Genomic DNA, 17,500 nt, shown 5'->3' with positions numbered 1-17,500 from the left:
TGTTAGGGTATAACCACAGTATAAAGAACTACCAGTATAAATGTTAGGGTATAACCACAGTATAAAGAACTACCAGTATAAATGTTAGGGCATAACCACAGTATAAAGAAATACCAGTATAAATGTTAGGGTATAACCACAGTATAAAGAACTACCAGTATAAATGTTAGGGTATAACCACAGTATAAAGAACTACCAGTATAAATATTAGGGTATAACCACAGTATAAAGAACTACCAGTATAAATGTTAGTGTATAACCACAGTATAAATGTTAGGGTATAACCACAGTATAAAGAACTACCAGTATAAATGTTAGTGTATAACCACAGTATAAAGAACTACCAGTATAAATGTTAGGGCATAACCACAGTATAAAGAACTACCAGTATAAATGTTAGTGTATAACCACAGTATAAATGTTAGGGTATAACCACAGTATAAAGAACTACCAGTATAAATGTTAGGGTATAACCACAGTATAAAGAACTACCAGTATAAATGTTAGTGTATAACCACAGTATAAAGAACTACCAGTATAAATGTTAGGGCATAACCACAGTATAAAGAACTACCAGTATAAATGTTAGTGTATAACCACAGTATAAATGTTAGGGTATAACCACAGTATAAAGAACTACCAGTATAAATGTTAGTGTATAACCACAGTATAAATGTTAGGGTATAACCACAGTATAAAGAACTACCAGTATAAATGTTAGGGCATAACCACAGTATAAAGAACTACCAGTATAAATGTTAGTGTATAACCACAGTATAAATGTTAGGGTATAACCACAGTATAAAGAACTACCAGTATAAATGTTAGGGTATAACCACAGTATAAAGAACTACCATTATAAATGTTAGTGTATAACCACAGTATAAAGAACTACCAGTATAAATGTTAGGGCATAACCACAGTATAAAGAACTACCAGTATAAATGTTAGTGTATAACCACAGTATAAATGTTAGGGTATAACCACAGTATAAAGAACTACCAGTATAAATGTTAGTGTATAACCACAGTATAAATGTTAGGGTATAACCACAGTATAAAGAACTACCAGTATAAATGTTAGGGCATAACCACAGTATAAAGAACTACCAGTATAAATGTTAGTGTATAACCACAGTATAAATGTTAGGGTATAACCACAGTATAAAGAACTACCAGTATAAATGTTAGGGTATAACCACAGTATAAAGAACTACCAGTATAAATGTTAGTGTATAACCACAGTATAAAGAACTACCAGTATAAATGTTAGGGCATAACCACAGTATAAAGAACTACCAGTATAAATGTTAGTGTATAACCACAGTATAAATGTTAGGGTATAACCACAGTATAAAGAACTACCAGTATAAATGTTAGGGTATAACCACTGTATAAAGAAATACCAGTATAAATGTTAGGGCATAACCACAGTATAAAGAACTACCAGTATAAATGTTAGGGCATAACCACATTATAAAGAACTACCAGTATAAATGTTAGGGTATAACCACTGTATAAAGAAATACCAGTATAAATGTTAGGGCATAACCACAGTATAAAGAACTACCAGTATAAATGTTAGGGCATAACCACATTATAAAGAACTACCAGTATAAATGTTAGGGCATAACCACAGTATAAAGAACTACCAGTATAAATGTTAGGGCATAACCACAGTATAAATGTTAGGGTATAACCACAGTATAAAGAACTACCAGTATAAATGTTAGGGTATAACCACAGTATAAAGAACTACCAGTATAAATGTTAGGGTATAACCACATTATAAAGAACTACCAGTATAAATGTTAGGGTATAACCACAGTATAAAGAACTACCAGTATAAATGTTAGGGCATAACCACATTATAAAGAACTACCAGTATAAATGTTAGGGTATAACCACAGTATAAAGAACTACCAGTATAAATGTTAGGGCATAACCACAGTATAAAGAACTACCAGTATAAATGTTAGGGTATAACCACAGTATAAAGAACTACCAGTATAAATGTTAGGGCATAACCACATTATAAAGAACTACCAGTATAAATGTTAGGGTATAACCACAGTATAGAGAACTACCAGTATAAATGTTAGCGTATAACCACAGTATAAAGAACTACCAGTATAAATGTTAGGGTATAACCACAGTATAAAGAACTACCAGTATAAATGTTAGGGTATAACCACAGTATAAAGAAATACCAGTATAAATGTTAGGGTATAACCACAGTATAGAGAACTACCAGTATAAATGTTAGCGTATAACCACAGTATAAAGAACTACCAGTATAAATGTTAGGGTATAACCACAGTATAAAGAACTACCAGTATAAATGTTAGGGTATAACCACAGTATAAAGAACTACCAGTATAAATGTTAGGGCATAACCACAGTATAAAGAAATACCAGTATAAATGTTAGGGTATAACCACAGTATAAAGAACTACCAGTATAAATGTTAGCGTATAACCACAGTATAAAGAACTACCAGTATAAATGTTAGGGTATAACCACAGTATAAAGAACTACCAGTATAAATGTTAGGGTATAACCACAGTATAAAGAACTACCAGTATAAATGTTAGGGCATAACCACAGTATAAAGAAATACCAGTATAAATGTTAGGGTATAACCACAGTATAAAGAACTACCAGTATAAATGTTAGGGTATAACCACAGTATAAAGAACTACCAGTATAAATATTAGGGTATAACCACAGTATAAAGAACTACCAGTATAAATGTTAGTGTATAACCACAGTATAAATGTTAGGGTATAACCACAGTATAAAGAACTACCAGTATAAATGTTAGTGTATAACCACAGTATAAAGAACTACCAGTATAAATGTTAGGGCATAACCACAGTATAAAGAACTACCAGTATAAATGTTAGTGTATAACCACAGTATAAATGTTAGGGTATAACCACAGTATAAAGAACTACCAGTATAAATGTTAGGGTATAACCACAGTATAAAGAACTACCAGTATAAATGTTAGTGTATAACCACAGTATAAAGAACTACCAGTATAAATGTTAGGGCATAACCACAGTATAAAGAACTACCAGTATAAATGTTAGTGTATAACCACAGTATAAATGTTAGGGTATAACCACAGTATAAAGAACTACCAGTATAAATGTTAGTGTATAACCACAGTATAAATGTTAGGGTATAACCACAGTATAAAGAACTACCAGTATAAATGTTAGGGCATAACCACAGTATAAAGAACTACCAGTATAAATGTTAGTGTATAACCACAGTATAAATGTTAGGGTATAACCACAGTATAAAGAACTACCAGTATAAATGTTAGGGTATAACCACAGTATAAAGAACTACCATTATAAATGTTAGTGTATAACCACAGTATAAAGAACTACCAGTATAAATGTTAGGGCATAACCACAGTATAAAGAACTACCAGTATAAATGTTAGTGTATAACCACAGTATAAATGTTAGGGTATAACCACAGTATAAAGAACTACCAGTATAAATGTTAGTGTATAACCACAGTATAAATGTTAGGGTATAACCACAGTATAAAGAACTACCAGTATAAATGTTAGGGCATAACCACAGTATAAAGAACTACCAGTATAAATGTTAGTGTATAACCACAGTATAAATGTTAGGGTATAACCACAGTATAAAGAACTACCAGTATAAATGTTAGGGTATAACCACAGTATAAAGAACTACCAGTATAAATGTTAGTGTATAACCACAGTATAAAGAACTACCAGTATAAATGTTAGGGTATAACCACAGTATAAAGAACTACCAGTATAAATGTTAGGGCATAACCACAGTATAAAGAACTACCAGTATAAATGTTAGGGCATAACCACATTATAAAGAACTACCAGTATAAATGTTAGGGCATAACCACAGTATAAAGAACTACCAGTATAAATGTTAGGGCATAACCACAGTATAAATGTTAGGGTATAACCACAGTATAAAGAACTACCAGTATAAATGTTAGGGTATAACCACAGTATAAAGAACTACCAGTATAAATGTTAGGGTATAACCACATTATAAAGAACTACCAGTATAAATGTTAGGGTATAACCACAGTATAAAGAACTACCAGTATAAATGTTAGGGCATAACCACATTATAAAGAACTACCAGTATAAATGTTAGGGTATAACCACAGTATAAAGAACTACCAGTATAAATGTTAGGGCATAACCACAGTATAAAGAACTACCAGTATAAATGTTAGGGTATAACCACAGTATAAAGAACTACCAGTATAAATGTTAGGGCATAACCACATTATAAAGAACTACCAGTATAAATGTTAGGGTATAACCACAGTATAAAGAACTACCAGTATAAATGTTAGGGTATAACCACAGTATAAAGAACTACCAGTATAAATGTTAGGGTATAACCACAGTATAAAGAAATACCAGTATAAATGTTAGGGTATAACCACAGTATAAATGTTAGGGTATAACCACAGTATAAAGAACTACCAGTATAAATGTTAGGGTATAACCACAGTATAAAGAACTACCAGTATAAATGTTAGGGTATAACCACTGTATAAAGAAATACCAGTATAAATGTTAGGGTATAACCACAGTATAAAGAACTACCAGTATAAATGTTAGGGTATAACCACAGTATAAAGAACTACCAGTATAAATGTTAGGGCATAACCACATTATAAAGAACTACCAGTATAAATGTTAGGGTATAACCACAGTATAAAGAACTACCAGTATAAATGTTAGGGCATAACCACATTATAAAGAACTACCAGTATAAATGTTAGGGCATAACCACAGTATAAAGAACTACCAGTATAAATGTTAGGGCATAACCACAGTATAAAGAACTACCAGTATAAATGTTAGGGTATAACCACAGTATAAAGAACTACCAGTATAAATGTTAGGGTATAACCACAGTATAAAGAACTACCAGTATAAATGTTAGGGCATAACCACAGTATAAAGAACTACCAGTATAAATGTTAGGGCATAACCACAGTATAAAGAACTACCAGTATAAATGTTAGGGCATAACCACATTATAAAGAACTACCAGTATAAATGTTAGGGTATAACCACAGTATAAAGAACTACCAGTATAAATGTTAGGGTATAACCACAGTATAAAGAACTACCAGTATAAATGTTAGGGTATAACCACAGTATAAAGAAATACCAGTATAAATGTTAGGGTATAACCACAGTATAAATGTTAGGGTATAACCACAGTATAAAGAACTACCAGTATAAATGTTAGGGTATAACCACAGTATAAAGAACTACCAGTATAAATGTTAGGGTATAACCACTGTATAAAGAAATACCAGTATAAATGTTAGGGTATAACCACAGTATAAAGAACTACCAGTATAAATGTTAGGGTATAACCACAGTATAAAGAACTACCAGTATAAATGTTAGGGCATAACCACATTATAAAGAACTACCAGTATAAATGTTAGGGTATAACCACAGTATAAAGAACTACCAGTATAAATGTTAGGGCATAACCACATTATAAAGAACTACCAGTATAAATGTTAGGGCATAACCACAGTATAAAGAACTACCAGTATAAATGTTAGGGCATAACCACAGTATAAAGAACTACCAGTATAAATGTTAGGGTATAACCACAGTATAAAGAACTACCAGTATAAATGTTAGGGTATAACCACAGTATAAAGAACTACCAGTATAAATGTTAGGGTATAACCACAGTATAAAGAACTACCAGTATAAATGTTAGGGCATAACCACATTATAAAGAACTACCAGTATAAATGTTAGGGTATAACCACAGTATAAAGAACTACCAGTATAAATGTTAGGGCATAACCACATTATAAAGAACTACCAGTATAAATGTTAGGGCATAACCACAGTATAAAGAACTACCAGTATAAATGTTAGGGCATAACCACAGTATAAAGAACTACCAGTATAAATGTTAGGGTATAACCACAGTATAAAGAACTACCAGTATAAATGTTAGGGTATAACCACAGTATAAAGAAATACCAGTATAAATGTTAGGGTATAACCACAGTATAAAGAACTACCAGTATAAATGTTAGGGTATAACCACAGTATAAAGAACTACCAGTATAAATGTTAGGGTATAACCACAGTATAAAGAACTACCAGTATAAATGTTAGGGCATAACCACATTATAAAGAACTACCAGTATAAATGTTAGGGCATAACCACAGTATAAAGAACTACCAGTATAAATGTTAGGGCATAACCACAGTATAAAGAACTACCAGTATAAATGTTAGGGCATAACCACAGTATAAAGAACTACCAGTATAAATGTTAGGGCATAACAACAGTATAAAGAACTACCAGTATAAATGTTAGGGTATAACCACAGTATAAATGTTAGGGTATAACCACAGTATAAATGTTAGGGTATAACCACAGTATAAAGAACTACCAGTATAAATGTTAGGGTATAACCACAGTATAAAGAAATACCAGTATAACTGTTAGGGTATAACCACAGTATAAAGAACTACCAGTATAAATGTTAGAGTATAACCACAGTATAAAGAACTACCAGTACAAATGTTAGGGTATAACCACAGTATAGAGAACTACTAGTATAAATGTTAGGGCATAACCACAGTATAAAGAACTACCAGTATAAATGGCTTTAAAAAGTGCCCATGCCCCTACCGCACCCAGTTATGTAAAATGTACGGCTTGTACAGTTGTACAGACTACAAGCGAACATTTACGTGTGGCTGATTTCATCTTTGTCTTTAAAGTCTCTGAATAAGGAGTCAACAGAGTGCGCCATTACCTCTTCTCCATCCGTGAACGTGTGTGCTTTGCGTGGCCAACATGAAAAGAAGCTTCAAGCTAGTGATTTCGTAGTGATCTGGTACAAACTGATATTTAGGCCTTTAGTGAAGCTTGCATCTAAGATCTACACTTTGATGCCATGAGCTATCACTCATTTTTCCCCCTTAACTGTAGTGAGTAAAACCTCGTCCTCTCAGTCCCTGTGAAAGTTGTATGTCGTTTTCTCTATCTTTTGAGTCAAATTTGAGGGGAAGAAAGAAACCATCTCGTTGAGATGTGTAATAACCCTACAGAACTTACTAACTAGTTAGCGAGGTAGCTAATAAGGACTACGGCAGGGGGACACAGCTATGGTAAACGTAACAACCACAGCAGACGTGTTACTTGTACAGCAGACACATTTAATCCAGGATATCTGGGGGATTGACTGGTTGACCCCCAAACCTGGGAGCGTTCACCCATTAACTCAACTAGGCTTGGACGGATTTATTTCCTAGCTAAAGCATCCGATTTCTCTCGTGTTACCATTTGTGTTTACTTTAATGTTGGCATGCTGTTTAGCTAGCCAGCCAGCTGAATGCGTAAAGAACAGCGCACGATGTTGTCACACCACCTGTTTTCTCAGGTCACTACAATTCCCCCGTTACTATTCTGACCCTTAGATACTAAGCTAACGTTACCTACATAGGTGTCAAGATAGCTGCTTAGTTACTGTCTGAAGAAAAAAAAAACTCGTCTCGCTTTCACTTTTTAGCCATCACTTCCTCCAATTGTTCACCTCCACTGACTGACTAAATTAGAAAAGAACGATGTGCTAACTCGTTACCCCCCCCGTAACACGTCTGTAATAAGAATGACTTATTACAGCCATGTCTGGCCGGAAGGGGTTAATTCATGTCATATCTGTTCTACCCCCCAGCAGGACGGAGCCCATCTTGACTAGTGGTTTGTAAAAGATTGGCGCTACGATTCTGCAAGATGGCGAGCGTGCCGCCTTAATGAACTTTAAAGATGGCCTAAGGAGGTGGAGAGATTCCTTGTCGACACATAAGTACACATAAGCACCCAGCCAGCCGGAGAACTATGGTTTGAAGTAGTAGTTGTGTAATTTACATCATTATCACTTTTCTAGTTCACGATGAAGGCAGGAAATGTCTGAAAAGCTTCAAGACATCTAAAGGACATCTTCAAACCTGGATGTTTAATGCGCTATAAAGCTAATGAACACAAAATGGAGAGAAAAATTGATTCTCTCTCTGAAAAAATTGATTCCCTCTGACATTGATATGGAGAGAGGGTATCCTGGCATAGGTTTGCAGTTTTCCATAATGGAGTTTCACAGCCCAGCATGGCGATAGAGAAGAGTATTTAAAGTGAAATGATTGTGTAGTCCAGCATGCTAACAAGCCATTCTCTTAATGACCAGAGATTATGGGAGACATGAAACAGTATCTCTCACACACATATGAATATGAAAAGAAAATTATGCAAATTTCCAATCAAGTGAATTAAAGTGTCGCGTTTTTTTTATGTGCAAATGACTGCATAATAATAATAGTTTATATAATAAACAAATTGATTGGACAGCCCATGCTGTCTCAAAGTTCTGATACATGACTCTGACATACTATCTCCCATTGTGAATGTGAATGCCGTGATGAAGCAAATATATCTGTGCTAATAAGGCCTTTAATGATGACTGATGAATTTGTGTTCATAGAGGATGAATCTGTCTTTCCTTTCGTATTTCAGATTGATTCACCACCTGTGTTTAAATGGGCATATTTCCAAATGAGGCACACTTGATATGTTTGCCAGCAGATTACAGTAAAGTCTGTGTCTGTCAGCCATGGTCTCGCCACTGGTTGCATTAGGAGAGATGTGTTATGCATGTCTCCCTGAATTACATTTGACAACCAACGGCCTCTCTCATGTTATGTTAAATGTTATGGTGTTAAGGGGGGGTGCGCACATATGCATAACTACTTTATTTTAAAAAAAATGACTAAAGTAAAAAAAAAATATTTTCCAGGTATACTTTCTGAAGAGCAATCTGTTTTAGATACTATTTTAATTTTAAGGCAGACGTGAAACTGTCATGTGGAAATCTCGTCTAATGCACACAAACTTCGGCCACTTCACATGAATAATTCTGTCAGACTTGTTTTTAATTTATGTTTTAATTAGACTTCCAAGCCTAAAAAGTCATTTACTCGGAGTGTGGGTGGGGTGTGAGTGTAATTAAACTGATTTATATCTGATTATTTTGTCATAATGCTGTACATAAAACAAAATGGACACTGAAAAAAAGCCAAAACAAAACATGAGCCCAAACCTCAGAGCGTCACTGTCAGCTCTGTGATTGGGCATTTTTAAACCTGGTTAAAGCACCATGCAAAATATCATATAGCTGGTAAACCTGTGTCCTCTCTGCTCATATGATTCTGTCAGTCAGCTACCCACACACCCTGGGACACAGTCTGACCAATGGCTGCGTGTAGGGCGTGTACTGGATCGACCAATTGTGGCGTCCGAGAAGGCAGGACATGTAGAGAACGGTCAAAGTAATGCCAGAACGTCTGCACAGTGGTTGGAGAGTAGAGAACACAATTATCCACATGGAAGGAAAGACAAATCCCAGACATTGTTGGGATTGTAGAAATCCTGGACAGACGCATTTTTTAGGTCCAAAAAACATGGCTAGGAAAAAGAGGCCATATGATCACCCTAATGATGTAAGAATCCAGGATCCACTTCACTATGGAAAGTCTTCCTCTAACTTTGATTAAACATACAAAAAATACAGATTTTGAAGCAGCTGTTATTATTTCCGTATAGCACAAGAAAAGAAACAACACAGTTTGTCGGTTGCCAGGTTTTCTCAGCAGATTTGCGTTTTTTTCACATTAAATTTCAATCTGGCTAACCACAGACGTATTTGACCAGTTAGTGTAAATGCATGTGGTTAAAAGCCTATCCCTCTAGAGTTCAGGCTCAAGACCAGCGTGTAAACAGGGTTTACATGACTATGATTTGTGAGGACACAATATTTGACTTTACTTAAGAAAGCAGGGCTGCTGGTTCTCCATGATCACCAGGGATATCAGGCTAGCTCTGTCTCGGTCTTTAGTGCATCTATGACCCTTCGATCACTCTCGTGCTGTGTATTCACACCTGAAACATTTTTAATGGGTCTGCTTATAACACTCCCCATATCTCTGACGCTGATACTACTGTTTTTTTTGTTCCGGTGTACATCTTGACCTTGTGATGGCTTTGCGAGACTTAGCGCTGTGCAGGGTGTCCCCATGTTGCCGGCCATAAATATCTGAGGTTCAAGGTTCCATAAACTGTGACGTGTCCGAGGGCCATTAATGCCATGACACACCAGCACTGTCACAAACCAACAAATGCTGCTCTTACCCACAAACACCGACACACACGCACACGGCGACACACACCCACACGCACTGCTCTCCCTGCAGATCAATAATATTCACTTCCTGAAAGAGCTCTTTGGGTGTGCTTTTTGGTGAAACACTCCATCAGTCACAGATATATTCACTCTCTCTGCTCTACACAAGCACACGCAAGCACTCACGGACGAGACATCGGTATTCCTCACTTGTAAAGGCATGTCAAGAAAAAGTGCAACAGTTTAAAGAGAAAAAAAGGGAAGTCAGAAGTGCAGTATTTGTCAGTAAACATTAAACAGATCTAAAACTCTTCCCTGTGAAAGCCTGAAATTGGTCCAAAGTTTATGTAATGCTGACAGCGAAACATCTTTTTTTAATGGTGTGACCTGAAATTTGAGTATCTCCTTTCTCTTAGCCAACACTTTCGCCGCGTTTAGACAGGAGCATGGCAAGCGGTGTGGGATCGGTTGTTCATCCCGCCAGGGTCTTCAGCTCGGCACCCTTAAACCTCAGCCCTTTAATGCTCAGCTGTCCGGTGGGAGGGGCACGTCAGCACTTCAGCGCCGGTGCTGAAACAGGGGCCACATCTCAGGGTCATTCAGTCGAGGGCTCTGTTTGTTTGGGCAGTGCGTCCGTACATACAGACACAGCCCAGTGTAGGGAGCCATCAGAGTCATGCGGGGTCCCACCCAGGATGCTTGGGGGCTGAAGATGGCTGGGGGCGTCCTTGGGAACAGCTGCTACTTGGACGGTGGCCTTCACGTTAAATATCCGCAATCTTCAGATGGATGGAATCCTCTGTCATAGCAGACTAAGGGCCGTGCTCGGCCAGCCATTAGTGTCGGACCTCCTGGAAATACACAGATGAGAAATTTTAATACTGACATTTCGGTGAACACAGGAGGTAAGCTCGCCCCGCTGGCTGACTCGAGTTCTTGGGGCTGATTTTCATACAGTGTTTGCGTTTACTCTCTTATACAAGCAGTGCGTGCAAATCTATACGATTTTGCAGCATAAATACCGAGCTGAGGATTCTGGGTAAATGCGAGGGATGCGTTGTGCTCAATCAGACGCTGCCAAAGCCATAGAGGACTTTACTCTGTCACTGATGAGTCTGCTGTGTTATGTGATCAACCTGCAGCTGAAACAATACCTTGCTACTGGGTCAAGCATAGGGAGTCTTGGAGTTAAAGACTTCTGCAGGAACCTAAACAGGGCTAGTAATAAAAAAAAAACGCCCTCTAAAATGTATATTCTAGGCTGATATGTTTTTTAACGAAGTGCTTAGCTGAGTATTTTTTTACATGAAAGATTAATGTTGGTAAGATGACGAGTCAGTGCTGAGAACGGTGGTTTATTTCTGCTCCATCCCTCTGCTGTGTGTCTCAGCTCCTGCGAATGCCCAGATAGTGCACTCTGGCCAGGCCTGTGTGGTGAAGGAGGACAACATCAGTGAAGGGATATACACCATCCGTGAGGGAGACACACTCAGGCTGCAGTGCCTGGTCAAGGGACATCCACGACCCCAGGTATTCCCTCTCTCTCTCTCTCTCTCTCTCTCTCTCTCTCTCTCTCTCTCATTCTTGCTCTCTCACATAAACACATATATAAACACACATAAAAAAACATAAACATAAACACAAAAAACACACTCACACAGACATGTAAACACACATAGTAGATATACACACATGTAAACACACATAGTAGATATACACACACAAACATGCACACAACTATGAATACCAATACATACACACCTGTGCATAGACGCACACACACACACACACACACACACACAAATTATGACCTCTGAATATTCATGCTTTCATCTAAAAGAAAGGCCATCAAACAGGTAAGCTCAGTTCTGGAGGTCTTCAAAGAACGCTATATAAAGTGTGTGTGTGTGTGTGTGTGTGTGTGTGTATGACTGTGTGTATATCCTCCCAGGGGTTCCTGCCATTTCTTGTTCACCGGCAGTAAAATTTAGAGCTTGCATGATGTGTATTTTTCGCGTGGATTTAGAGTTCGCATGATGTCTGTTGTTGCAGGAAGATTTAGAGCGGGCATGATGTGTATTCTGAGTCAGACACAAGAAGACCGCTGTGCTTTTGATATTGCAAGGGGGAGCCTGTGAAAAGCAGTGGAAAAAAACCTTCAGGTAGCTGCATGCACGCTAGAGAAAGCAGAGTTAAAATGAACCAGGGCATGTGTTCGCAACCGCTGCGTGTCTGCAGGCAGACTGCCTGAGAGAAGGCCTCAGCGTCAGAACACGCTGCAGCGTCAGAACACGCTGCAGCGACATCGAGCCACGGAAACAAGAACCCACATTGAGCAAACGATTCTCCGCAGACGCTTCTGCTCTGCGCTTCACACTCCAGCCTGCAGGGGGCCCCACTCGGCATGCCAGTGACATTCACCGTGATGATCACAGGCCACTGCCGGTTGGGTCACATCACCGACGGCATGACGACACAGGCGAAACAAAGGGTTTTGACAAAAGTGTGTGTGGTCCCGCCTCCCGTCACATCACACGAGGGGCGGGGCAGACAGATCTGCAACAGTGACACCTGGTGTCAGACAGAGAGAGCTTTGACCAGCCCAAGAGAGAGAGATGCACCTGTAGTGGTTCGATACCTGCATTTTACAGGCTGTGCTCTGTCTGTGAGCATGGGTGCACAGATATGTCTGCAAACACGTTAGGTTTAGCAGAAGAGACACTAACAGTGTGTGTGTGTGTGTGTGTGTGTGTGTGTGTGTGTGTGTGTGTGTTATACTGGGAATTGGTCGCTCTTGTCGAGTCCAGTCAAGCCAACAGGTCAGTAGGCACACAAAGTGAAGGTGAGGAGGTGATGTGTGATTCGCAACTGTGTAGGTGTGTTTGCTGATGTTAAGGTGTTGATTCTGGCTGTTTTTGTGTTGAGTGTGTTGTGAGGGTGTTTGTAGGTCTGTTATACAAGATGAGCTGGTGTTAACCAGATCAGATCTGTTGTCCATTGCTATCAGATCTTGTATTTAATACCCAGACTGTTTTCCTGGTCCTGAAGACACGCACGCACGTGTGCACGCACACACACACACACACACACACACACACACACACACACACACGCACACACACACACACACACACACACACACACACACACCATGCAGACTCATGCAGAAAGGGATGAGTCAGCTTTGTGTGAAGCCAGTCTGCAAGAGATCACACACACACACACACACACACACTCACACACACACACACCAGACATTCACACACACCAAACTGGCAGAAAGTGAAATCTAATTTGCAGCAGACACCTGCTGGACGCCCAGGACACGGTGAAGCTGTCAGTCAAATCCCAGCATCCCGGGAGAGCACAGCGCTCCCGAAGGCTGTAGCTCTGCTCAATCTCTCTTCAGTCTCAGTGGGAAACTGCATGAGAGAAGGAGGCTAAAGAGTCCAGCTGCGTGTGCCGTTAGGCTCCGACTGCTACAGGGCCGTAGCACTGAAACGGTAGCCAGTCATGTTGGGATGTTTATTTCCTGTTTTGCAGTCATGTTGGGATGTTTACTTTCTGTTTTCTTAGATGTCACTGTTGGCTGATTTGAGTGATCAGCTATAGCTGATCAGAGGTCCATATGTGCGGGCGTGACTGCATGTGAGGTGTGTGTTAGAATGCACTATGACTACGGTGTGGGGGTGGGGTGCGGGGGGATCTTCAGGATGCCAGGAATTGTGGGTCCTAATTCAGTGCTGTTCCATCAGCTCAACCAAGCAAGGAGTGCCAGACTTCCATGTTTGTCCTGGACAGGTGCAGCCATGGTTCTTTTGACCCGACTGTGTTTATATTTTTATAAGAGTGGAAAGGTGAGCAGTGGAATGTGGCCAGAATATCTTTTTAAAAAGCAACAATCAAATGTTCGTGCTGAAATCTAGATGGCGTGCCCTGGCTTTCTCCATCCACTGACTTGCACCAATGCGTGCACACAATGCACACATGCATGCATGTGCACACATATTCTTTTTTCTTTTTGTTTATTCATTTTTTATCTTCTACTACTACTACGTTTTTTTTTGTTTGTTTTTATTTATTTATTTATTTATTAATTTTTTTACGCTTGCACGGGACCCAGCCACATACACAGATCGCCAAATAAAATCTGATCTCCTCTCAATCAGTCCCCCTGTCTTTCAATCACACGTGGGCAAATGAGGAATATTTCTCAGAGTGACAAGTTTTGAATCAACACCTGAGCAGAAATGTCAAAAAATTGCAGCACCAATTTTTCTGCTCCCGTGTCGGGCCTTGTTTGCCCAGTCTGTAGAATAATAATGACACACTCACACTCTCTGAATGTAAAACAATAATAACAATATTACATGCACTGTCAGGGATGCCGTTACCCTAGAGCACGGAGCCTCCACACTTCACCAATTCTCTCTGCATGTACTATATTTGTGTTGTGATATTTTAACAATGATTGCATGAGAATTGTGTGTGTATATCTGTGCGCACGTGTGTGTGTGTGTGTATTCAGATCTGTGCATATGTAATACCTGATGCCACACAGACATTTACTCTGTCCTGAAAACCCTGTTATTCCACGGTCTGTATTGTTCATATCAGTCGAATGATAGGCAGGTATTGGAAATGTCACCGAACGATTATAGCAGAGATGGATAGATTTAGAGAGATGGGGAAGGAGAGAGAGAACTACTATATTTGTTTGATATTTATGTATGTATACATGTGTAATATGTCTTGCCAGTTCTAAGTCAATGGTGTTCTTTAATGTGAGCTGGGTGTATGTGTGGTCTACTGTACACTGAGTCCTCTGAACGCAAGGAATATCAGGTGTGAGTGTGGCTGAGAGGGTTTAAACATGGTCATGTTGTAGTCAGTCTCCTGCACGCCCTTCCAGCGAGAGGGCAAATGACTCATAATACAGGGCACATTTGGTACTTTATTTTGGGAAAGTGGATATGTGTTTAGGTGTGTATCTTTTAAGGAATGCAAAATTAGACTTTCTTTTGTGTGTGTGTGTGTGTGTGTGTGTGTGTGTTGGAAACATTAAGGTTTTCTTCACTTCTTGACAAAAAATATCTTATGCGCACAGTTGTATTTTTTATTTACAGTTTCTAATTATGTCTCAAATGTGCAAATGTGTTTATCCATTATCATTTAGAGGCTCTTAGAGAGCAACACTTTCAACATCTCTCTCTCTCTCTCTCTCTCTCTCTCTTTCTCTCACCCCCCCCCGCTCCCACACACACACACACAGACGCATGCATGCATGTATGGTTACATTTATGTATGGGGAGCTATTTAGTCTATTAGTCTCAGTACTGAGTACTGAGTACTGAGACAGAAAGAAGCAATGGGAAGGGTGTTAGGGAAGGGTGTTACGGAAGGGTGTTAAGGAAGTGTGTAAGGGAAGGGTGTTAGGGAAGGGTGTTAGGGAAGGGTGTTAGGGAAGGGTGTTAGGGAAGGATGTAAGGGAAGGGTGTTAGGGAAGGGTGTTAGGGAAGGGTGTTAGGGAAGTGTGTAAGGGAAGGGTGTAAGGGAAGGGTGTTAGGGAAGGGTGTAAGGGAAGGGTGTTAGGGAAGGATGTAAGGGAAGGGTGTTAGGGAAGGGTGTTAGGGAAGGGTGTTAGGGAAGTGTGTAAGGGAAGGGTGTTAAGGAAGTGTGTAAGGGAAGGGTGTTAGGGAAGGGTGTTAGGGAAGGGTGTAAGGGAAGGGTGTAAGGGAAGGGTGTTAAGGAAGGGTGTTAGGAAAGGAAGTGTGTAAGGGAAGGGTGTTAGGGAAGGGTGTTAGGGAAGTGTGTAAGGGAAGGGTGTAAGGGAAGGGTGTTAGGGAAGGGTGTTAGGGAAGGGTGTTGGGGAAGTGTGTAAGGGAAGGGTGTTAGGGAAGTGTGTTAGGGAAGGGTGTTAGGGAAGTGTGTAAGGGAAGGGTGTTAGGGAAGGGTGTTGGGGAAGTGTGTAAGGGAAGGGTGTTAGGGAAGGGTATTGGGGAAGGGTGTAAGGGAAGGGTGTTAGGGAAGGGTGTAAGGGAAGGGTGTTAGGGAAGTGTGTAAGGGAAGGGTGTTAGGGAAGGGTGTAAGGGAAGGGTGTTAGGGAAGTGTGTAAGGGAAGGGTGTTAGGGAAGGGTGTTAGGGAAGGGTGTTAGGGAAGTGTGTAAGGGAAGGGTGTAAGGGAAGGGTGTTAGGGAAGGGTGTTGGGGAAGTGTGTAAGGGAAGGGTGTTAGGGAAGTGTGTAAGGGAAGGGTGTAAGGGAAGGGTGTTAGGGAAGGGTGTTAGGGAAGTGTGTTAGGGAAGGGTGTTAGGGAAGGGTGTTAGGGAAGGGTGTTAGGGAAGGGTGTTAGGGAAGTGTGTAAGGGAAAGGTGTAAGGGAAGGGTGTTAAGGAAGTGTGTAAGGGAAGGGTGTTAGGGAAGGGTGTTAGGGAAGGGTGTTAGGGAAGTGTGTAAGGGAAGGGTGTTAGGGAAGGGTGTTGGGGAAGTGTGTAAGGGAAGGGTGTTGGGGAAGGGTGTAAGGGAAGGGTGTTAGGGAAGGGTGTAAGGGAAGGGTGTTAGGGAAGTGTGTAAGGGAAGGGTGTTAGGGAAGGGTGTAAGGGAAGGGTGTTAGGGAAGGGTGTTAGGGAAGTGTGTAAGGGAAGGGTGTTAGGGAAGGGTGTTAGGGAAGTGTGTAAGGGAAGGGTGTTGGGGAAGTGTGTAAGGGAAGGGTGTTGGGGAAGTGTGTAAGGGAAGGGTGTTGGGGAAGTGTGTAAGGGAAGTGTGTAAGGGAAGGGTGTTGGGGAAGTGTGTAAGGGAAAGCAGTAGATTTGGAACCAGGTCATAGTGGTCCTCATTCAATGTCTTCTCCTGGCACACATTGCAACTGGGTCGCCATGGAGATCTGGCTGAGTGGTGCCTTCCTCAGCGACTATGGGAATACACATGTGACACATGTTCCCTTTGACCCAGTTGGGCCAGCAGTGGCGTATGGCACTGGGACAGGTCTACACTTGTGCTGATTGGCACTGGTTCACAGAATTTGAACTTAAATAGGTGGAACTTACAATTAGTCATTTGTAAGCTAAATTCAAATCTGTATTTAGAATTTTTCTATCACATCAGTTGCAGGACACTTAAATCATATCATTACATATAAAATATGTACACACTTCCTTCTAAAACATAGTGTATGGGTTTGCCTCTACTTGGCGTCAGGAACATCCCTCTTCAGTGTCCAGCAGTAGTCTGCCAACATAGAGGGGGGC

General features: G+C 39.9%; 1 protein-coding gene across 2 annotated transcripts in view; it reads left to right on the top strand.

Annotated features, from left to right (window-relative positions):
* The window catches only part of mdga1 (MAM domain containing glycosylphosphatidylinositol anchor 1), a 167,825-nt gene that overhangs the window by 41,797 nt on the left and 108,528 nt on the right, over positions 1 to 17,500 (top strand). For both annotated transcript variants that reach the window (XM_081724940.1, XM_035531890.2), the window contains exon 3: positions 11,647 to 11,786. In XM_081724940.1, the coding sequence (XP_081581066.1) occupies positions 11,647 to 11,786 (140 nt within the window). The remainder of the gene's footprint in view (positions 1 to 11,646; positions 11,787 to 17,500) is intronic.

This window comes from Electrophorus electricus, chromosome 12 (genome assembly GCF_041902795.1).
Source record: "Electrophorus electricus isolate QZ-2024a chromosome 12, ASM4190279v1, whole genome shotgun sequence".
Classification (NCBI taxonomy): Eukaryota; Metazoa; Chordata; class Actinopteri; order Gymnotiformes; family Gymnotidae; genus Electrophorus; species Electrophorus electricus.
This window is presented reverse-complemented; position numbering and strand designations above follow the sequence as displayed.